Genomic DNA, 24446 nt, shown 5'->3' on the forward strand with positions numbered 1-24446 from the left:
AAATCCTGATGCCATTTTTTTCATAATGCAGTTTGCAGTTTGCAGACATAATGCAGACTAGCTGAATGCCTTGGCAATCAGCTAGTCTTCCTGGGGTCCACACCTTACATACAATATATTACACTACATTACATATAAAACATACAATTTCATCAATTTACATTATAAAATACAAAGCGTATGTTTATATGAAATTTAGACAGAAAAAAAAGAAAATAAAGAAGAAAGACTGAAAAAAGGAATTACATACAGTCATTTCAGTTCAAAATTGGGTACACTGTAGGCTACATACAGGTTTCAGGTGGGGTAGATGTACCTGAATCCACAATGCTTCTACATCATTCAGCATGAAATCAGAACATAATTTAACAGGAAGGTGGTTTTGTACAAAAATTGCAACCCCCCCACCATGTATATTTCTATCCCTCCTGAAAAATGAGAAACCATTACCCAGTAACTCTGAATTCTGAATAGATGAATCAAAATGAGTCTCTGATACTGCCAATATACTAATTGAATTAACAAGCACCAAATCATTTAAGTCATGTATCTTATTCCTTATGCTACAAATGATTACATGTGCAATTACCAAGCCTTTATTTGGAAGCTTTAAAGGTCCCGATGTCATTATTTAGGATGAGAAAGTCAGAAGTCAGATGTACATAGTTCAGGAACTTTTTCTGGGTTTGATGATCAGCTTGTCGTACGTCAGCACTGCAGAATCACCCCTTTCCCATGCAGCCCGCAGCTCAGGCATCAACTCCTTCCTTTTCTTCTTGATTAGGTTGGAGTAGTCTTCATTGATGTAAATCTGTGTTCCTTTGAGTTTCTTTGCCTGTGATTGTATCATCTGTTTGTCCTTGTAACGCAGGAGTTTGACTATGATCTGTCTCGGCCTGCTTTCATCCAACTTCCCGACTCAATGGGCCCGTTCTATTTCAATATCATTTACATTCAAGCCCAATTTCTTTCCCAGTATCTCTTTCACTTTAATTTCTGACTTTTCCCAATTTTCACCTTTATCCTCAGGGACACCGTCAATAATTATATTGTTCCTCCGTGATTGATTTTCCAAATAATCCATTTTTCTCTCAATCCCATCAAGGAACTCGACAGATTTTGCCAGATCTTCCTCCAGTTGTTTCAGGTTTTTTCTCACGTAACACATTGTCCTGACTCTCCAGTTTTCCATGAGCAAACTAGTCTTGAGTTCATGTATCTCTTTAATTGCACTGTCCACTCTCTTATGCACACCATCTGAGATCATTTCAACACAGATTTAAAGTTCTTACTTTGCTGCTCCAGCAGCTCTCTGTAAAAGTCCTTTTGTTGCTCCATCATGGCCTGAAGAGTAGACATAGTCACCAACTCATCATCTGGATATTTCTGAGCTTTGGGTGGCATCTTTTTTTTTCCCTGTTAAAGGGTTTTTTTGGGGTGTTTTTCCTTATCCGCTGTGAGGGTCCTAAGGACAGAGGGATGTCGTATGCTGTAAAGCCCTGTGAGGCAAACTGTTATTTGTGACATTGGGCTTTATAAATAAAATTGATTGATTGATTGATTGATTGATCTTGTGGAGAAAACTCAGATGCACCTCTGTCAGTGGCTTGAGTTTCCAACACAGAGGAGTAGGCCTTGATTTCAAAAATCTGTGCAAAATCCCTCTTTGTGAACTGCAACCATAGCTCTCTCCACAAAACTTGTATAACTATGTTTAACTTACACAAATGAGTATTTGATCAGTATTTGATGAGTATTAAAGGACAACTTCGGTATTTTTCAACCTGGGCTCTATTTCCCCATGTGTATTTGTGCGTATGATTCATAGGTACAACTCGTTCTAAAATTGGTTCAGTATTGAGCCACGAAACGAGCTAAAACGGTAATGGGGGCAAATGCGTCCCGTATAAAAGTGCTTTTTTTCGCCACTGACCGGTTCAGATCGCCAGTGTTGTCTCTGTAGATAGCATATTGTAGCGGCCCTGGGGCAGTGGTGACTGTGAATGAGTGGAGTCAGTTGTCAGTCAGTCTTGGAGCAGAGAGGCGGATGGCATCCCCGCTTGGTAATGTAAATGAGTATGTGTGTGTGTGAAGTGTGTGTTATGCTAGAAGAGTCAGAGGACGGAGTCTTTTACGTGCTACCCCCTGGAGTGTTACCGGAGTTTTTGGAGTGCTTAAATAAACGGGCCTTTTTCCCAAACGCAACAACAGGATGTCGCGCAACACCCCGTAAGTTACAGCTTTCATAGGCTGCCTTTGTCGGATGGCGAGATGCTGAAGTCGTGGCTAGTTGTGCTACAAATGGATGCTAACACTCTTCTCCAGACACTGCGCCTTGCAGACCATCGGGTCTGCAGTGCTCCCTTCTCCCAAGATGACTACTGCCAGCCGAAGAAGAGAAGACATCCAATCCCGAAACACCTCTTCCTCAAGAAAATGGCTGTCCCACGAGTAGAGAGAGCTACAGACACAGTGGAGCAAAGCTCGTGACATCACACAGCCCAGAGGTAAGGGAAAGGCTAAGTTAGTATGCTATTTAGCCTACAAAGATAGGACTGGCGATCTGAACTGGTCAGTGGCAAAAAAACACACACTTCACACACACATACTCATTTACAAGACCGAGCGGGGACGCCCTCCGCCTCTCTGCTCCAACACTGACTGACAGCTGACTCCACTCATTCACAGTCACCACTGCCCCAGGGCTGCTACAATATGCTATTTACAGAGATAGCACTGGTGATCTGAACCAGTCAGTGGCGAAAAAAAAAGCACTTTTATACGGGATGCATTTGCCCCCATTACCGTTTTAGCTTGTTTCGCGGCTCAATACTGAACCAATTTTAGAACGAGTGGTACCCATGAATCATACGCACTCATGGGGAAATAGAGCCCAGGTTGAAAAATACCGAAGTTGTCCTTTAAAGAGTATTTGTTAATTTAAGCAGCAGGGCAGAGGAGAGCATATGACATGCAGTCTCCACGGGTTCAATAATGCTGTTGCAGTATTGAGTGTAGATTGATGAGGAAAATGAATTTAAATGATTTTAGCACTGCATAAGGCTGCAACAAAAAATGTAAAAAAAATATCGAGGGATGCACAATATCGGATTTTTTTTTGGCAGATATCTGATATCTGATTTCGGGGCGGCTGTGGCTCAGAGGTAGAGCGGGTTGTCCACCAATCGGGAGATCAGCGGTTCGATCCCCGGCTCCTCCAGTCAGCATGTTGAAGTATCCTTGAGCAAGATACTGAACCCCAAATTGCTCCCGATGATGCTTCCATCGGTGTGTGAGTGTGTTAAAAACTGAGTAGCAGGTGGCACCTTGTATGGTAGCCGGCCACCAGTGTATGCATTGGTGAATGTGTATCGTAGTGTAAAAAGCGCTTTGAGTGGTCGGATGACTAGAAAGGCACTATACAAATGCAGGTCCATTTACCATGATATACTGATTATATAACAACTTATTTGGGTGATACTGATATCGATATTTTCACTTTTTTTCCCACCTAATTTAAGTGATCATCAAGTCCCTTCAGAATTAATATCATATTATGCATGCATAATGACATGACACAGAATGCTTTTCAGTGTATGTAATATTTATTCATTGTGCAAAATAAGAAAAAAAGCATGTTGGCTGATTCTGATAATTCACTTTAAGGCCAATATCAGCTGATATCGATGGCATGCTGATATTATCATACATCAAAGTTTTAACTGCTGGACAGCAGTGCTGTAGTGGTTTCTGCTCCATGTGACTGGATGTTTTTTTTAACCCTTAAAGATCCTTTTTATTGTTTGCATTACTGTCTTTTATTTACTATGGTTTTATTGACTGAAAAATATATTTTGGAATTCTGTTTTTGAATTAATGACATAGACAGATAGCCTACTGAAAGAGGCCAAGACAGAGAAATGCATTAAATAGAAAGAGGAGAGAGAAAGAGAGAGAGCAACAGGCTGACTGATGATGTCATGTTATTGGGCGGACATGTTCAAATGTCACAAAGTCTTCAAAGTATTTGTTTGGGTGACAGTTTTTCTGATCACTCAGAAAATGCTGATTTAACAAAGAAAAGAATAAAAGTAACTTTGCAAGTAGCAAGCAACTTTTGCGATGTTCTCGTACCTTAGCTTGCTACATTCCTCTGGGATAGCTTCAGTGTAGTAAAACTTTATTTTAATGTAGAGTTTAGCTTGCTACATTTTCCAAGTAGTTTGCCCATCACTGGTAATAACAGAACAAAATATTGCGCAAAACCTACCCCAGCTGACATTGGGCGAGAGGCAGGGTACACCCTGTACAGGCTATTCCAGGACTAACACATAGAGACAGACAACCATTCACACTCACATTCACACCTACAGCCAATTTAGAGTCACCAATTAACCTATCCCCAACCTGCATGTTTTTGGACTGTAGGAGGAAGCCGGAGTACCTGGAGAAAACCCACGCTGACACGGGGAGAACATGCAAACTCTGCACAGAAGGGCTCCCTCCTGGGTTCGACCCAGGAACCCTCTTGCTGTGAGGTGACAGTGCTAACCACTACACCACTGTGCCGCATGTGATCGCAACAAGTAACACAAATTCAACCAATCTCTACTTCTCCAACCAACCAATTCTGCAGGACCATGCAATTTTGTCCGATAACCAGCGTCCCATGACTTCCACCAATAATAACAGTCCCCCACGCAAATGTAATAGACGTCACTACATTAACTTCCTTGTTTATGGTTTGAAGATGCAGGCATGTGTGATTCTAATGTCTCACATTTACCAACAAAAATTACTGCTAAAGACCGTGCAAAACAATTCCCTGATGTTCTTCACGAAAGTGGAGGAAAACTGTTTTGCACCCCGTGCAATATTGTGGTGGAACACAAAACGTATATCATTGATTGACAAACACTTTTATGCTGCGAAACATATTCAAACTAGTGGACCACAGACCAGACAAATCATCGTGACAGACGCTATTGCATCCAAATCTGTTGCAAGCGCTGAATGAATGACGGTAAGTTAGATTAAATATGCGTTGGTAACGTTAGTTTACTTTAATTGCAAAGTAAGAGAGGTGTGCTAGCCTGTTAATGTGACAAGCTGTGTGTGTGTGTGTGTGTGTGTGTGTGTGAATACATGTGTGCCAGGATGGGAAATTAACCTTTTAAAATGTGAACATCTACCAGCCACAGACAGACATTCAAAATCAATTCATTCAATAGTAAATTATTTTGGGTTTTAAATCTACCAGCAACTTCATGTTAAATCAGCATTTGGCTGGTGCTAATTTCCCACCTTGGTGTGTGTGCTTGTGTAAATGCGTGTGTGTTGAAGAAAATAGTTAAGTTGTCATCAAGCTAAAAAAAAAAAAAAAAGCAATTTTTTTTTGCACTTTTCACTGTCTCCCACACTTTTATTGCAACAAATATACTTAAAAAAATTGCAACTTTCATCCCAATTTTTAAGAAAAGCTGCTGTGAAATCAGGCAATTTAGGCCACAACAATCTTGAAAAAAGCATGCAAAATGCTGGGGGAACTGCTTTATACACCCCTGTGGTTTTCAGAAAGGTTCAGTTATTTCTTTTTTGTTGGCTGAAATGCAAGAGACATTTCTCAATCATTCAGTTTATAAAAAGTGGGACATTAAAAACAGCCACTTATAGTGGGAAAATATCAAAGGGTGCAGAAAGATGTGAACAAATACAAACAGTTTTTAATTGTGAATTGGTCATATTTTATCACAACAAGGCAGTGAAAAAAGTTAGACCCATTTCCCATTGAAATCGCAGGCCTAGTCTTTGGCTCTCTTACATTTTGAAAAGAAGAAAATAAAATCTAAATTTCAAACAACACATTACAGTACAAATGTCATCTAAAAGATTCGTTCCTAAGAAAGCTCCTTCAAAAAAGCAGAGATAGGATATGAAATATATATATGTATAGGTATGAAAACTACATTTCCTATATAGAGAATTGTGTGCTCTTGACAAAAGGATGACCTTACAATATAGAAAATCTAATAAATATATAAAACAAAAATAAATATACAATAGTTAAGACAATGAGTGGAAAAAAAAATGTTACAAAAGACTCAAACCCTTGTAGTGTGTGTGTGCTGTGTGTGCTGTGAATGAAGACATTTAACAAGCTTATCACTACAAAGGACAATTAGCTCGATGTTGAAAAAAAATCTTAGATTTTGAGAATAAAGTCATACATCTACGAGAATAAAACCATAATATTAAGAGAATAAAGTCAGAAATCTACAGTAAAGTCAGAAATCTGTTGGAATAAAGTCATAATACTACGAAAATAAAGTAGTAAATCTACGAGAGTTAAGTCGTAATATCATAAGAATAAAGTTGTAAATCTACAAGAATAAAGTCATAATATCACTAAAATAAAGCAATGAATCTACAAGAATATAGTCAGAATATTATGAGAATAAAGTCATAAATCCATGAGAACAAAGTCGTAAATCTATGAGAATAAAGTCATAATGTTATGAGAATAAAGTAGCAAATCTACAAGAATAAAGTCATAATATTACAAGAACAAAGTTGTACATCTACAAGAATAAAGTAGTGAATCTACGAGAATAAGGTCGTAAATCTATGAGAATGAAGTTTAAATGTTACAAGACTAAGCTTGTAATCACACTGGATAAATGAAAAATGATCACAAAAATAAACAGTTTTTGGGTGGTAATGCATTACATTACATTGTAAATGTAATAATATCACCTGAAATCTTGTTGGCAACGTGTTATATTACTTTGGTACTGCTAAAATATATATTACTGTCACCCTTACCACTGTTTGTACACACTTTGTTGCTTTTTATATCATGTTACCTGACTTAATAGTTTTAATCTGTGACTATTTTTTCTCTAGATATATGAATTTATTCTTGTAGATTTGCGACTCTATTCTCTAAATCTAAGACTTTTTTTTTCTTTGGCCCTAACCCTCCTTGTATGAATGTATCAGATAATTGTGACATTATGTAAAACATATTATAAGTACAGTATCTGTTTACCACTGTACTGGTGCTGATCCCCAGGGATCTATGTCTCATCATTCAGTGTTCCCCTAAATGTTACTACCTGTGAGAGATAATGTAAGTGAGACTTCAAGATGAAAGCCACTCTGTGCAAAAACAAAAAATGACTATTGTAATAAATATAGCTTAGTGCTGACTCTGTTATTTTCTCTGGTGAAAGACAGCCATGAAAGAATGGTGATGACAGGAGGACAAGTCTCACAAAGCTTGGTGAAATGAGCATGACCTCGGAAATATGGGTTATGAACACACACATCATTATCACCTGTTTGTCATGGGAGTTAGCAAACAATGATTTTTTTAATGAACGTGTTTATGGTAGAAGATATGATAACTAGATTTAGGCAAACGTTTTAACTGTTATGATTTGTACTCACTGAAGTTATTGCTGAGATCTGGGAACATAGTTACATTGCTCCAACGCAGTCCAGCAGGGCAAGAAATGAGCTGTTAGACGAGCCAATTTAGCCAGATTTTATAAATCCACTTTACTTAAGTGATCACAGTGCAAAGAGAAATGATGATAATAATGATGTCAGGGGTAAAGTGTTGCAAAGTAGCTACTACTTCTACTCAGGCCCACAGGAATGCTGCTCAGCCTTGCAGCAACTTTTTCCTGGTGGCCACTCACGGTACTGCAGTGAAAAATGCCCTGCGCCCAAAAAGGCATTTTCTCCGTAGACCACCATTGTCAAAGAGATGTCTGTAAAACCGTTGACAAGACACCTCAAACTGCAAACAAGGTCAATTATAACTCTTTCTGTTACGAATTTCTGATCCATGGAGGTTTAATATTTGTAAAACTTTCCTCAAGCTGAGAAAAAAAGCCTGTGATGTCATCACAATGATGAGCTGCACAGGAACTTGTGGGAGGAGCCAGCGAATAACACTACTGCGCATATTCACGTTTTTTTGGCATATGCTCCAGACAAACAACTCCACTGGAATGAGTTGATGCCATTTTGCCATCCAGTATCTACACATTATTAAAATCTATGCTTATACTACAACGTCTCTGTGGTTAGCTGTGTTCTAGTGGAAGGTATCCAATCCTGCAGTTGTGAAGTGCACATGTGAGGTTCAGCTGGTAAGATGGCAGAAACAGCCTTTATGATGTGGAAGCACCTGAATATGTGGGTGAAAAGTACAGGAATGTCACAATGAAATGCAAACTGAGATGTGATAGGGAGCGATTAAACTGTACTGCATTAGGGCTGGGCAGTGGTACGACCTAAATAACCCAGTACCAAGTAGTATCAAAACTTCAAATGATACTTCTATTTGGTCCTTTATGTGCTGGGGATCTGATCCCACACTGTCCCAACTCCCCACCAAATAAGCATACTTTCTGTCGCTGTGTTTTTGGAGTCACTCTTCTCAGCGAATGGTCGGTTCAAAGTCTGCCCAGTAAGCACAAGCTAACGCAGCAGCAGTTAACATCCAACACCGGGCCGTTAAACAGTCCTAACAAACTCTCTGTTGCCGTCGTCTTCTGAGCTGTTGCCCACTCAGCAACACAAAGTTCAAAGTCTTCCTGGTTGGCACGAGCTAACACAGCAGCAGTGGCTAACATCCAACACTGAGCTGCTAAACATCCCAACAAACTAACACCGACAGTGAAACAGCTCGTCTCTATTGTTAAACTTGTTAACAACCATTACATCAGGCGAGTGAGAGGAGGGCGCACTTCGGTCTGTCATTCCTGTTGTTAGCCTCTAGAGTTACAGGACTAGACTATGCAATGATGGTATTGAATGAAGGAATTGCAAAGGTGTTTTCATTTTTTGTAATGTAATGTAAACTAACTGCACCACTTTTGATGATCTTTTTAGCCATGCTAGCAGCATGGCTCTGTTAGTTGGTCTAACCTTTGGTCCTGACTGGCATATCTCAACATCTACTTGATGGATCGCCATCAAACTTGTACAGTCCTTCCCCAGCCAACATTTGTATGTCAGGCTCATGTGAATAGTAAATGGGCTAAAAATGGGCCCTATATGGAATTGTCCATGGTTTCCATAATGGCCCCATGCCAGTTGCCCACATGGTTGGGCTGAATCAAGTGGGCCCCACATAGGTTATGTTAGGGCTACCTTGGTACGAAGTGGATATGGTCCCAAAGTGGGCATCTTATCACTTGGGTAAACCCACCCATGTGGGCAACTGACATAGGGCCAATACGGAACCTGTGGACAATCCCATATAGGACCCATTTTTCTGTTTATTTACGACCCATTTGGGCCCCACACACAATTGTTGGTTGGGTCCTAGTTCCCAGAGGACTCATTGTAATGACCTTGGTGATCCCATTCCTGAATTGATACTTTGGGTAATGAAAATTCTTGCAAAGCAAATGACATTCCAACTAAGAACATGGGAAACATTATACAGTACCATAAACCTGTGGTTCTCAACCTTTTTTCAAGGACCCCTAAACTGATACACATTAGGTCACAGACCTTTGTGATAAGTTTCACTTCACAGACGATCTAAGAAGATTTTAGTTATTAGACATGATTCTGATTAGAATTTAGTTATCAACTACAGTCACTCTTGTGACTCTTACTCACACTAGGCTCTCTTCTATAGTGAATTAAATAGTGAAAACAAACCATTCTCTATTTTTTGTGGACCCACTGAAAATTCCTGTAGGACCCTGGCAGTATCACTGCTCCAAACATCAGCATGCTAACGCTGTTCTTGTTAACCTGCTACCATGCATATGTAAGCAATTCAACTTAGAGACTTAGCTGTCTCTAAGTAAAGCCTGACTGCTAGCAAGGCTCTTAGTCTTCTTTAGTGATTCCCAGATCTGAGTTATGAACTTAGTGAGTACAATCTTATCATTGCAGAAAGAAAGGATGGACCAACCTACCAAAATGAGACCAAAGTTGCAATAAACTGGAATATTTTTTAATGTTTTAGAAAAAACTCTTGACCCAAACCTGCTTTATGGTTGCTAAATTTAAAGGCCAGTGTATCCGCCCTTTCACTGTCAAACCAAATCTAATGTTTTTTTCACTATATAATCTTGGGAAAATTATATTTTTGGGCACCTTCCAAGCACAAAGCATCTTATTTGTCCTTTTAGATATGCTAATTTCATGAAATTTTGAGAGACTGGGTTGTACAGGGCTAACCCTGGAAATCTGTGTTGGTTGAAAACCAAACTGGTGTTGGGATCACACCAAGCCGTTGACCAGCCCCTTCTCACACTCCTCTGCCAAACGCCTCCAATGCTGCCGGTTCTTCTGACATCCTTCCAACAATGGGGAGCAATACTCTGACATGCCTGCCAAAGTCTGTGACAGTGACAAAGGCAACATATTTAACAAGGAAAGATTCAGTGAATAAATACAACATTCATTCATCTTTCCAGCAAGTGGAAAATAATACGATGGATGTCCACCACTGGCATTGGCAAAATGCCTTTTCCAGCTATTCAGCTGGGACAGTGATTTTCAAAGACAACCATCATTACAAGTTTAATTTTAAAATTACCTCATATAACTGAGTGCAGATGGCATCAATGAAGGACACCTGCATGCTGGGAATCTTATCTCTTTTGTCACGATTCATCAGGTCCTAAAGTGAAAAGATGGAAAGAATGACATGTTAACCAAATTAAAAGAATGCAAAAATGATTGCATTCAAATGTTTGCAAATGACAGCATTTTCCACTTTCTTCAGTTTCTTGCTTGGAAACGCACGAGAGAAACACAACATTGATTTACGATTGTGGTGACCTCCTCCCAGGCTACCTTTGCATCATCAGCCCGTGGAGGTCTGCTCGCATTTCCGTATATTCGGACACTGCGAGCTTGGACCTCCCGGACCAAAACATCAGTTTCCTCCTGGGAGAAGTTTGGCCATCTGACGCTGCTGCTCTCTTCTGCCATGGCGAATTGAGTAAACTCTCATTACGCCTTTGCGCGGCGCATTTAAGGGCGAGGAGAGGGGCTCATTTGATTGGTGTGATGTGTGTAAAACCCACTCCACGCCTTCTCTCCTCCCTCTTTCCGACTTGTGCAGGTAGGAGGGACGGAGGTGGGAAAGAGGAGTAGCTGCACCAGCGCACACGGTGTGCCAAACTTGCAAAATCTGCCTGGCCACACCCAGTTGGCGAAGTGCAGGTGCGCTGCGCCTCAGCCTCGCCCGGTCTGTGAAATGAGAGGCCAGTGTTTTGCAGCAGATTATATGGCTTAATTCCAATATTGTGATTGAAGGGAAAGCAGTTTTTTGAAGAGTCTTTTTGAACAGGGTGTTTTGTTCATAAATGATCTTGTTAATGAAGAAGGAAATCTTATGAGTTACAACCAATTCACTGATACGTATGGTAGTATTTGTTCCCTCCAATCCTTTAATCAACTCTTTCTGCTCTTAGAATGCTCTTGAAAAGAAAAAAGTGGGATGGAAATTATAAACTGTCAGTCTGTCAGCCAGCTATAAAAAAAAATCACAAATGGCTGCAAAACAGGAAGATAAATCGAAACATTTATAATTTTTACTTAACATACCGGTCCTTAGGAAGTATTCCTTACAATACTTATCAAAAATGGGAGGATACTTTAGACTGCCCTATACCATGGAAATGGGTTTTTGGTTTGATATATAAAACAACTGTTGACTCATTTACAAGATATTTTCAATTGAAAATAATTTATAATTTTCCCACAACTAGAAAAATGCTAAACATATGGGGTATTAGGGAATCAGACGAATGCCGGTTTTGTGGAACAGCATCTGAATCAACAGTCCATCTTTTTTAGTACTGTCACATTGTATCCACATTTTGGGGTGAGTTTCAAAAAATGTGCTCAAAAATGAATTTACACCTGGAGCTGACCCTCTTCTCTGTGATGCTGGGTGATGCTACAGAAACAAAGACCTATACTGTTAATTTATTTATTATTATTTTTTGTCTGTTGGTTTGTTTCTGTTTGTGTTATGATAGAGTGATGCTGTTTGTTTGTATTGTGTGTAAGGAAAAAAAAGAGAAGAAGAAAAAAAAGAGATAGAGAAAAGGTCCCCACTAGGGGTGATGGTGGTTGGGTTTAGGAAAAAAAGAAAGATATGATTCATTATGTAATTTAGGATCAAAAATAATACCCTGATTGTTTGCATGATGACTTGAAAAGTAAAGATTAGGGAGATTGGAAAAGTCTCAATTTTGGCTGAGTAACCGATTACAAACACTCACGAGATTTGTCACGGTTTTATTGAAAACTATAATTATGTTGGGATTCACTGGACCACAGATGATTTGTCATTTGTTAAAATCTAAACTGGACATGTGAAAGCTTCTCCTCTTGCCATTTGAAATGGTAAGAGACCTCATGTTCTTTGTTCTTCAACAGAGGACAGTTATTTGACACCCATCCCCACAGGATGCTCCACCTCACACCTCAGTGAGGCACAAGTCTGAAACTGGATTGGACGGTACTTTTATGGTGTCATGTGACTCTGTCATGTCAATAGGCAACTGTAGAAGTTCTGCTCCTTTCACACAGTCTTTCTCTTTCCTGTTGTGCCCTTGAGCAGCCCAGAGGTGCTCTTTTTCCTCCTGGGCTCTGACCACCTCAGAGACCCTTGCCCCCGAACCACTAAAGGGAGAGCAATTTCTCTCAGACTCTCTTTCTCCTGGACCACGACGTGCCCTTGCTCATGGCAGGAGCAAACCCTGGAAACCAGAGAAATTAGTATGCAAACACAAGGACTGCAGCTAACTTTCCAGCAGCAAGGAAAACCAAGTTGAGTTAGCAACCAAGCATCTAACTCTGCACAGACCCTGAGCAACCAGCCTCCTTGGATCAGAACCTTCGGAACAAGGACGCAACAAAGACTGCTTCTGGAACCACAGCTCTTTCCAGCTTTCCCCTGCTGGCTATCAAAAGCAGTACGCCTCAATCCAACTCTTTCTTACATCCATTCAAGGATTGGTAATGGGCATAGCTTTATCACAGCTGTACAGGCTAAGCAAGACTTGCTGAATGTGATTTAATGCTGTTTATTGAGTCATAGTTGTGATTGTTTGTAGTTAGGTTATTGGCTAGTTGGCTTTGCCAAAGCTACGTGAGGTTAGTTTGCTAATGCTGTTCTCAGACAGAGTCTTACATGCAACTAAATATCCTCTGCACTAATCCAGACCCTTTGCAACACATATCACATTCACATAGACTCATTTACAAATTCGCTTTCAACAGAGCAACACCCAAAGACAAAAATCTACCTTCTTTTCCTTTGTCTTTGTCCTGACCACACGGTCAGACAACACCTCCCCTGATCTGAAGCCAGCTTTGATTTGGTTATGTTGTATATAGTTAGTTAGTTAGATTTTGTGTGTTTTTGTTTTGCTTTGCTTCCTTTATGAATAAATATATTTTAGGAATTGTATCTGCTGTCTCACAAGAGTGAATGAATAGTTAACCTCTGCTACGTCAAGAACTGAAATTCATCAGGCTTTACTATCAAATTTGGTTACTGTTATTATTATATCCATGTCTTTAAAAACATGGATGCTTCACCCACATCTTTCCCCCTGGCAGCACAGGAGATCTGTACAATCAGCATCATTTCAAGGTGGGCACCCAAGATTAGTGTTACTAATTCAGTATGTGACCAAATGTCTCCCCTTCTGTTCCTGAGATATGATGTTGAATAATGGCCAGAAAAGTGTTTTATGCAGAACAGATGGATGCAAAGTCACAGTGACCTTAATCTTGACCACTTAAGTCTAATCAGTTCATCATTAAGTCCAAGTGAACATTTGTGCCAAATTTGAAGAAATTCCCTCAAGGTATTCTTAACATAATGCTTTCACAAGAAAGAGATGCATGCAAGATCACAGTGACCTTGACCTTGACCACCAAAATTGAATCAGTTCATTTTTGAGTCCAAGTGGACGTTTGTGCCAAATTTAAAGAAATTGCCTCACAGCATTCTTAAGATATTACGTTCACAAGAATGGAACGGACAATACGGAAATATAATGCTTCCAGCCCGGGCTATCACCAGTGCAGAGGTATTTAAAAAAAAAACAAAACGAAATAACTCTTTAGTTTTAGCATTTGCACTCTTAAATAAGATGCCATGTCTTTTGATGATAACAACTGGGTCAAAGCACATAAATATTAAAAACCAAGGGACCAAACATGGATCCCTGAGGCACACCACAGCTTATGCTGTACTTTTTAGAAAGGTTTTCGTCACAGAATAGAAGCGACACATTGCACTTACACTGGGCTCAATGTTCAGCTCTCGTCTCTCCTTATCCCCCTGTTCAAAGAACTCAGTGGCGACCAGCTCCGCAATCTGTATCAGAGAGAGGACACCGGTGAGGTCAAATTGAATCTTTAATTTAAAGCAGACCTCCAGCTGATGAGACAGAATATGACAAAAAGACTTGTACATAATTAACAACATTAACACTTTTAGTTCAAAACACATTTTACTACAAGCAAAAACTGGTAAGAGTGGTTTTCATCGTTTATACACAAGCAAACTATTAATGTACCACAACAGGGAAAAAAAATAGTCAGTTAATGTTCCACAGATTCCACACCTCAAACTAAGCTTCCACAGTTTTCTCTCTTATCATCACTATCAAATCCTCAGCTTGGATTAGACACAACTCCATCTAAGGTGAAATGCAAAAATCTATGCAAATCACACTGCTGTTCTATTATTGTACTTAACCTTTTAAACTCTCTGGCGTACTTGTGGCAGTTTGAGTTTCAGTGGAGGCATTTTAAAGAACATCATAGGAGGTTGATTTTAAGAACAAGGTTGGGACATCCTACCATGGAGAAGACATAATGCGTCTTCTGCTGCCAGAGCCAACATTGTCAAACTTTGACAATGTGAAGTGACTGAAAAAACAATAAGACAGACCAAGAATATATACAAAGAAGGCAAGAAAAACACAAGACGAATTGAGGAAAAACAAAAGCAAAAACAAAAGCAGGCAAGAAACACTAAGACAGAAGAAATGTAAAAGAGAAAAAGTAGGTATGTAGAAAGGCTAGTCAGGATAAAAAAAAAGTAAATACAGTAAGAAGAAGGAGAGGTCTGCCAAAGGAGTGGTAGTCACTCTAAGTTAATGGTCTCCATCTGTTTACAGAGAGTTAAATGAGATTTGACTGCAGCCTCGGGCTCCAATCAGTATCACTCAGTGAGTGTTTGTTAAAGTCATCTGCAGCTCATTGATTGAGTCTATAATAAAGGCTCAGTACCACGGAGTTGCAGGCGGACTCAGCCAGAGAGAGGGCTTATTATAGCTGACTAAAAACCAACAGTAGGCATGTAGCAAATGTTAACCAGTGAGGCTATGTAACTGTCTTTATTTACTCGTCAGCCAAAATACCAACATTTTTCGTCTGCATAGCGAAGCAAGTTAGCTCCATGTCAAAATAATTTCAGTGGTCTGGGACTGCTTCATTAGACTTCCAACAACAGCAAGAAACACCTACTACTGGGTTTATGAAAGCATTTCAAACGGTTGATGTTGGAGAATGCTTGCACATGTAAGCCATATGCTCATGAATAGTATGGTCAAACAAGTAAAACTTGGGAACACTGGTCACCTATGGCCACCTAAATTAAAACTATGTCAAAACTGACCCCAAATAGACTTGAGATTGAGACCAGAACAATGTGAATCTTTAAAGATAATTCTGGTTTACAGCAGCATTCAAAAGTGCTTCATAAGGCAGCAAAATAAAACAGACAAGTCATAAAATCAGCAGGTTTTAAAGGAAAACAGATAAACAAAAAAACCTAAAACAATTTGGGGCCGGATCTACTAAGATCCCAATTTGCCTGTACTAATTTGCCTGTGCAATCTAGAATTCTCCATGTGGGGCTGAACTGCGGTTTGCCCGTGATTTACTAAGAGTGATTGCGTAAATGACAACAGGTGACAAACGTGTTGGAGACACCCTATTTAAATGAGGGTTTTGCGTGTTTTTTTGGTTTGCAGCATGGCGAGTTTGGAGAGAAAGCACAAAGTGAAATTCGACCCTATGGAATTAGAGGTGTTGGTAGATGAGGCCAATAAACACTTAAATGAGCTACAGCAAAGAAACCTGACTGTCTCACAAAGGAACGCTATATGGGAAGAAATCTGTGAAAAAGCAAATGCTGTTGGTAAAACGATGCGAACAGTGGATGAAGTGAAAAGAAGATATCAAGACATCAGAAGAAGAACAAAAGAAAAATTGGCGTATAATAAAACATCTGCAAATAAAACAGGTGGGGGCACAGTAGATGAGATGCCTCTGACCAACAGCCAGGGACAGGAGAGGGAGGAGAGGTGCGCACGGTGGGCAAGTTCCACCTGCGTAAAAGGAAACACAAATAATACACTCAACTGTCACGTTTAAGTTTTCTTATATTGGCTATGAATATTCATTTTGTGTAAAATAGGCTATACGATAAAGAACTGTTTAGTTTTGTTTTTTTGCCACGATAAAAGTTAGAACTATAGCATTCTCCTACGGCATGCCATTATGCTCCAGCACATGTTGCTTGGCGATGTTATGTAGCATGCAGCAGGTCACTACAATCTGGGCCACTTTTTCTGGCCTGTACAGCAGTGCTCCTCCAGTGCAATCCAAACAACGGAACCTGCTCTTCAGGATTCCAAAGGTGCGCTCCACAATATTCCGTGTGCGGATATGGGCCTCGTTGTACCTTATCTCTCCGGCAGTGGTCGGGTTGAGAACAGGTGTCAGGAGGAAGGGGTGTAGGGGGTATGCATTATCAACTTAAAAACATATGAATCAATATGAAACACGCTCTTGTTTTTAATGTAATTATTTTACAAAGGATTTTACAAATTGACTCTCCTACAAGCCAGCCATCTCCAAACTTGCCATCTCGCAACTTGGAAAACAGAAAACTGTTTCTCAGAATAAAAGAATCGTGTACTGACCCGGGATATTTTGCCACACCGTTGGTAATGGCATTTAGGACTTCAGACAGCACATCTGAAAAACGGGATTGGAAGATCCCAGCTGTAATAGCTACCTTACACTGGAATGACCCAGATGCAAAAAAATGTAAACTTGCAAGGAGTTTTGTTATTGCAGGTATTGCGTGACTCCTTCTCATGGCTGGCTCCAAATCCGCTCTGTGTTCCTCCAACAGCTCCAAAATGGCAATACTGGATAGGCGTTATATTTTGATGACTGTTTCCTCATTCATTCCAAAAATGTTCACACAAGGGTGAAAAATGCGTTCTCTGCATCTTCTTTCATTGTTTCTGTGTCTCCTTCTTGCAACAATAACCGCAGCCATGTGTGCACAATTACGCATACAAACGGTTTGCACCTCCCTTTGACATGTGTTAAATATAGACGCAGTTTCTATTTGCAAAATTGCTTTCAGGTTTGATAAATCATTTTGCGTGTGCGAAATTAATAAATTTACATTTTCTCCTCCCAGCACACACACAATTGCGTGTAAACACCCCATATTGCATGTTCATTGCAGCAAACGTACTAACTGGATGCAGACGCGCTATTTTGCACCTTTGAAAGACGCAACCCTTTGTGCGCACTGTTAGTAAATCAGTTTGTACATTTTTTTGCATGTGCAATGAGTTTGCACGCGTTTTTATACACGCAAACCTTTAGTAGATGTGGCCCATGGTGTATAAAAACTGAGCAAAATTACCTTGTTTACCAGAATGCTGCCAAAAGCTATGGCTACAGAATTAAGACTCAAGTTGTAATAACTCTTTATCTGAATTATCCTTATCATCATAGCCAAGGTCAAACTTTACACCATTACAGAAAAGACAGAATTACACACAATGTGATCTATACTCCTATATAACAGAAGGAAATCATGTCATATGAAACTGATATTTTAAGGATGAATGAATGGATCCAAAGATGAAACGAGCTGCTTTTTAGGCTTTAACGGGATAGTTCAGATTTTTGAAGTGGGCTTGTATGAGGTGCTTATCCATAGTCAATGTGTTATCTACAGTAGATAACAGTCAGCACATTCCCAGTTTGGAGAAGCAGGCTGGAGTCAGACACGGAAGCAAACCAATGTTCTGCCGTGGAGGGGTCATCAATAAAATGTATTTTAGCCACCAATAAAATGTGTCACCTAAAACAATCCATGGCTGTGTCTGAAACTGCCGGTTCTGACTTCCTGGTTGTGAGTGCAAGGGATTCCCTTCGGGCTGACGACGGAGGTCATCCCCAACTCACGAAGCTAGACTGTGCTACCCTGCTAGCTGCTATTTCGAACTTGTTGCTAGGAACTAAGAGACAATGTTGCTCAAAGCCAGTTTTTTATTTGTCCTCCTCCTGGGCTGTTTGGTCAGGACTCATTATGGCTCAACCATAGTCCTGCATTCCCGGGTCTGTTTGGATCGCTCCTGCCATTATGACAGTGCAGCCTCGAGCGCCTCTGTCAGGCCGCTGGGTTCTGCATTGTTACCCCAGCCTTTAACTCTCACCATTGAGCTATGGACTTAACACGTCTGCACAGCCTTATGGCTCTAAAAGACAATTTTACTGTTTCTTCAAGTTGCACTCGTGTCTTTGTATTAGGACTACATACTAAGAGAGATACTTTAATGAAACCACTAAGGTCTAATAGAGCTAAACAGAAATGGTTGATTGTTTTATTACTACTTACGTCTGGTAACGTGCAGCCTAATCCTGGTCCTGAGTTGCAATGTATTTTGACCCCAGCTGACTTTAAACATCTGTCTGGCTTAAGTATTATTCATCTTAATGTACGCAGCTTGTTATCAAAAATGGACATGGTTCGAATATGGGTTAATTCAACTGAGGCGGACATTGTTGTAATATCTGAAATTTGGTTAACAAAATCAGTTTCTGATTCAGATATTGACATTGCTGGATACAATGTTTATCGCTCTGACAAACCATGGAAAGGAGGCGGTGTTGCTGTTTTTGTCAAATCTAGCCTCCACACCAGGGTTGTTCTGTCTGAATCAATCGGTAAGCACTTGGAATTCCTGGCTTTAAATGTGGAAATTGCCAAAAACATCAACATAACTGTTGTTGGTTGTTATAGGCCTCCGTCTGCCTCAAAAGATGCATTGCATTCTTTGTCACACCTTTTATCCAGACTAAAGTACAATGAACTTGTTTTAGCTGGTGATCTAAATTGGGATTGGCTTAAGCCAGTATCTGATGAGTTCAAATCCTTTTGTGATTCTGTCAATCTTACCCAGCCGATTAACTCCCCCACTCGTTCAAATCTTAAATGTATTGAGAAGTCCACCTTAATTGACTTGATTCTTACAAATGTTCCTCATAGATTTTCAGCTATCGGTGTTTTTTGCAATGACTTAAACGACCACTGTGTTGTTGCTGCTGTAAGGAACACTAAGGTCCCCAAATTAAAGCCACGTATCGTTTCTAAGAGGAATCTTAAACTTTTTAGTGAGCAAGGATTTTATCATGATTTAGACCATTTCAGTTGGGGTAGAACTGAGCTGATCCCTGATGTGGACAGCATGGGCCTTTTTTAAAGATGCGTTTACCAAAATCATTAACACCCATGCTCTCTATAGGAGGTACAGAGTAAAGGATCTCGATAACCCCTGGTTCTCCTCTGAACTAGCAGACACTGTTCATGAGAGGAACTCAGCCTGGGCTAAGGCAAGGACCACAGGTTCTACCTCAGACTGGCTTGTTTTTAGACAACTAAGAAAGCTGTCATAATAAGGACATCCCAAACAAATTTAATGTCAACTTGTCATGACAAAGACAACTTCTGGAAATGTCACTTTGATTAATGTTAAGTTGTCATAATCAAGACAACCCAAACAATGTCAACTTGTCATTACAAAAACCGAATGACACATGACAAGTTCATGACATTGTCATGTCATAGTTATGACAGTGTCATGTCATCCTTATGTAGAGACCTTCAAGTAAAGTGTTACCCAATATTCTTTCTTTTGCCAAATGATTTCCCTGTTGGAGCAACTGGAGGTGGAAGCGGTGGTCCGCATTTGTCTGCCATTGTTATGGAGAAAAGTTTATATCCACAAGCGTCCCTGTAACTAGCCTATATGTTGTCTCACAGACTCACTCTTCCTGGTCAGGGGCGGGGGGGTTACGTCAGTCGGAGGCTTCCATGTAGGGAAGACAGACAGGACGCTCTGCCCGAATGCAATGATTGGTCTGAATTTTCTAAGAACCATATGAGAATGGTGTAATTATGAGTTTGTATCTCTGTTGGAATTCACTTAGTGTGCCATTAGCTTATTAATAGCATTTTAACCTAAACAAAGAAAAGTGTAACATTTCCAGAAAGGTAAGTGTCACTTTAATAGGCCTATGTCTAATATGAGCAGAGCAGCACATCTCAGCACAACACAAATGGCCACAAAGTACTTTGTAACATTATTTATTAATTTGGGAAAATACATGATGTTAAAATAACGTTTTAATTATGCGACAGCAATGGCGTAATTAATGACACCAAGAAAATGACCCCAGTAGTGTCCGAAAGTGTTTTTTCACGTTGCGGGTGAGCTCACTATGTAGTCTTCTATATAGAACTTCCTATGTAGTGAGTTTGGGAGTAGTGAATGAGTAAATTATTTTGGACAAAGCCATCATCAGTTTAAGTGTACGCTATATTGAGAGTATTTTTACTGCGTTACCTTTCCATTAGATGGTAACCCTCAATGGGTAACTGAAGCTGTTATATTGCTTTCTTCAAAGCCAGACTCCACTGAGAAAAACAGTGATTTAACATCACTTAACACAGGAGCTGCTGGCCTACCGCTGCCTCGATCAGTTATTTTATTGGTGTAATTGTGTGACTTTGGTGTTTAAAGTGGCTAGTCCGGATTTACCAAAGTCCCACAATAACAAACTAACTAACTGATCAAGGAAGCAGTAGACCAGCAGCTTCTGTGTTCAGTGAGCTAAAATTACTGTTTTTCTAAATGCAGTCTGGTGGCTTTGAAAAGAGCATAGATGTGGAACTGGAACTCTTAATGGTTTTCCCTTTGTAACAGGCTGTCTGATGGAAAGATAAAGCAGTGAAAATACTCTACACTTAATCTGTTGTATATTTTTTTTATTGGCCAAAATATGTTTTGTTAATGATCCTGTCCATAGCAGTACATTGATTAGTTTTTGTGTCAGACTCCAGTGTGCTTCTCCAAACTGGGGGCGTGCCGACTGACATCTACTGTAGGTAATACACTGACTATGAATAAGTGCCCCATTCAACCCCACTGAACTATAAAATGTGTTATGAAAAAGTTTCCAAGCTTACAGACCAGGAGATCTTAATTTAAGACTGAGTTTAACTGACTTAGTTAAACTGAGTTATTTTAGGTGCTACCAAAAATAGGCTGATATCACAAATTTTTCACGTTTTCCTACACCTGTAAGGAGGCAGGTTGGGGTAGTGGATGGGTCACAAAAAAACAGACTGTCATCTAGAGTGGCGTATTTGGATCCATGTAAACTTTGAGTGAACTTTGAGTCATTTTAAAGTATGTCCTTGCCATGTTCTTTTCCTAAACCTAACCTCAGTAACTTTTATTGCCTAAACCTAACCTCCGTAACTTTACGTTAATTACGTACAGTAACGTCATTCATGAGGCGCAAATTCTTAGGATATCATATGAACTGTTGTGTGTGCATTTTTTGTAGGATATCATATGAACTGTTCTATGAGAATATGTTGTAATAAAGGATGCACCTGTAGGCTGCTGACATAAACAATGAGCTGTAGCAGAAAATAATGCCTTTTAGTATATGGATGGTTGAATTATAACAAGATAACTTGGTTCAAAAGAGAAACAAATTTAGGGTCTTCCTTATATAAGATGCATGTTGTAAAATCGCAATGTTTCAGGTTTAATTGAGCTGAGACCAAAGTGCTTTACAAGTAAAAGGAAAAACAGACAACAACTCAGTACTTACTCTCATCTGCGTCATATCCAGCTATGGCAAGCAGCTGTTTTCAGTGAAAAGGCTTACACTACCTGCCCAGCTCCAAACAGCAAAGTTAGCAACAAGCTGGTAAATGTGTTGAAAAAATATTTCTCTGAAAACTAAAATGGAACTCCAACGTTAAAGTTAAAAGTCAAAATCTTATGCAAATAAAAATTTGAATCCATGCATGGGACAAATACACAAAGAGGAAATAATCAGGGGTCCGTTTTAGAAAGGAGGTTCAACAAACTCTGAGCCTAACTCTGAACTCTGAGTTGAGTAACTCTGAGATGGGAAACTCTGGGTTACGGGTTTCAGAACAGGTGATTTCAATCGGTTCAATCAACACAGAGTTTGTTCACTCTGAGTTAAGCGCGTGCACCACGACTTTAAAAAGCCGTCATCAACGGAGCCCCAATACCACGATTCACCATGGCAACAAGCGACAAGAAAAGGTCTGCATTTTTTTACTCCTCTGGAGTTGGATATTTTAATGCGCTCATACAGCGAATTTGAAGCTGTTTTCAGGAAGAAGAGTAACACGGCTGCAGCAGCGAAGGAACGGGAGTCGGCGTGGGAGAAAATTACTGCTCGAGTCAATGCGTAAGTTTAAATTTATTTCATACATTTATGCAATCACAATAATATTTGGCTAGTTACAGAGGCAAACAGGTGGAATGGTGTTAAAGCTAAAATTTAGTTCACTTAGATGCAATCCCACCTCATTATTTTTCAAGTGAAAATGTGCTTGAAACAAGTGGAAATTGTCCAAAAACAAGTTACTTTTAGGTGTGATTTGTTTTGACTAAAAATGAGACATTTTGACTAGAAATAAGACAAATATTCTTGGTATGATTTTGAGTTTTTGCAGTGTGATGCAGTCTGACATTTTGAGACAGTCAATCTACCTGCACATTAATGCTGTGAATGGACTTCCTATTCACATAGTCTCCTTCATTTTGTGAAGGAGCAATGATGGGAATGTGGGTTCCATCAATGCACCCTATCACACCGGGAAATCCTAAAAGAAATTAAAATGACTAATCCCCGTCTGAGGTTGCAGCACCATGTCATTAACTGAATATGATTTATAATCATAAATTTTAACTAATTTCTACATCATTCACCTGCAATCCTGTGGAACTCCTCTTTGATGAGCCTCACAGGTTTATGTCCAGGGAACACAATAAAAGAGTTTAATAGACGTTTCAGAGCTAGGGACACTTTTCTCACGGCTTTGCAGACAGTGGCCTTACTGATATTTTCTGCATCTCCGATATTATACAGAAAACTCCCATTTGCAAAAAACTGAAGAGCAACACAAAGAATCTGGGTAGATGAAAGTGCACATCCACGGTTGGTGATGTTGGTTATGTCACGACGGATGAGGTTATGGATATAGGCTAAATGATGGACTGTGATGTGAAACGGTACCGTTCAAAAAGAACGGTATCGTTCAAACGGGCTGGAGTTACTCCGCTTTCTCTGGTTTAAGTTACCTCCCTTTCTGAAATGGAAAACCCAGAGTTTCCCTCATTTCAGGGTTAACAGACTCAGAGTTTTCACTAAACCTGCTTTGTGAAACGGACCCCAGTTCTCCTTAATTTTGGCACGAGACCAACAGTTTGCTGATGAGATCCTGATGATGCACCAGCGCTTGTGTATGTGTGTGTTTAAGTGAGAGAATATATTTGCATGTTAACCTTCATGAATGTTTTTTCCAAGAGGTGTCAACTGAGGACAGGGGCACAGCTGTTTTTATTAATGAGCTCTCACTTGTCAACACACACAACCACATATACAAACAAACATGGAGTGTGTCTGCCTGTCTGAACCTCTCTACTGTGCCTGTGGATACTAACGAGGTGCAGACTGATGAAGGTCTGCGGGGAGGCAACAGGCACAACAAAGGTGGGACACTGGAACACTGAAACAAATGTCTGTGTGTGTGGAGAGAGAGAGGGAGGGAGAGTGTTGAGGTCATTAGAGTGGGAATTAAAGTATCAAAGATAAAAGAGGCAGAGATATGAAGCACAAGTGCTGCACTACTATCTACAACTAGAAATCTAGTCTGTTGCATGCCAGGCCACATCCTTATCAATTAGGTAACAACAGGTTTCTCTCATTAGGTTTAGAGTACAAAACATCTGCTGTGAAATCACTGATTAAGGTGTAACCTGAGGTCAGTGTTCACAGGTACCATGAAGGTGGTTATCAACCGGTAACCCAAGCTTTCCTCTTCAGGCTCTGTGGGCGTTCAGAGAAAAGGTCACATTTGGCATGTCATCTGATTCATTTCTTGACATAAAGAATCAACTCTGTACTGTGCCTATGAACAGTATGAAAACAATATTTGTGTGAGAAAAGCTAGAATATCTATCTTTCTATCTATCCATCCATCCATCCATCCAGCCATACAT

General features: G+C 39.9%; 1 protein-coding gene across 4 annotated transcripts in view; it reads right to left on the reverse strand.

Moving 5' to 3' along the window:
• Nucleotides 1-5703: 5703 nt before the first annotated feature.
• The window catches only part of pde5ab (phosphodiesterase 5A, cGMP-specific, b), a 317570-nt gene continuing 298827 nt past the window's right edge, over nt 5704-24446 (reverse strand). For all 4 annotated transcript variants that reach the window (XM_078163748.1, XM_078163749.1, XM_033652071.2 and 1 more), the window contains exons 20-22: nt 14309-14383; nt 10574-10657; nt 5704-10374 (exon numbers count right to left, since the gene is read on the reverse strand). In XM_078163748.1, the coding sequence (XP_078019874.1) occupies nt 10255-10374; nt 10574-10657; nt 14309-14383 (279 nt within the window). In that variant the 3' untranslated portion in view covers nt 5704-10254. The remainder of the gene's footprint in view (nt 10375-10573; nt 10658-14308; nt 14384-24446) is intronic.

This window comes from Epinephelus lanceolatus, chromosome 22 (genome assembly GCF_041903045.1).
Source record: "Epinephelus lanceolatus isolate andai-2023 chromosome 22, ASM4190304v1, whole genome shotgun sequence".
NCBI classification, from domain to species: domain Eukaryota; kingdom Metazoa; phylum Chordata; class Actinopteri; order Perciformes; family Serranidae; genus Epinephelus; species Epinephelus lanceolatus.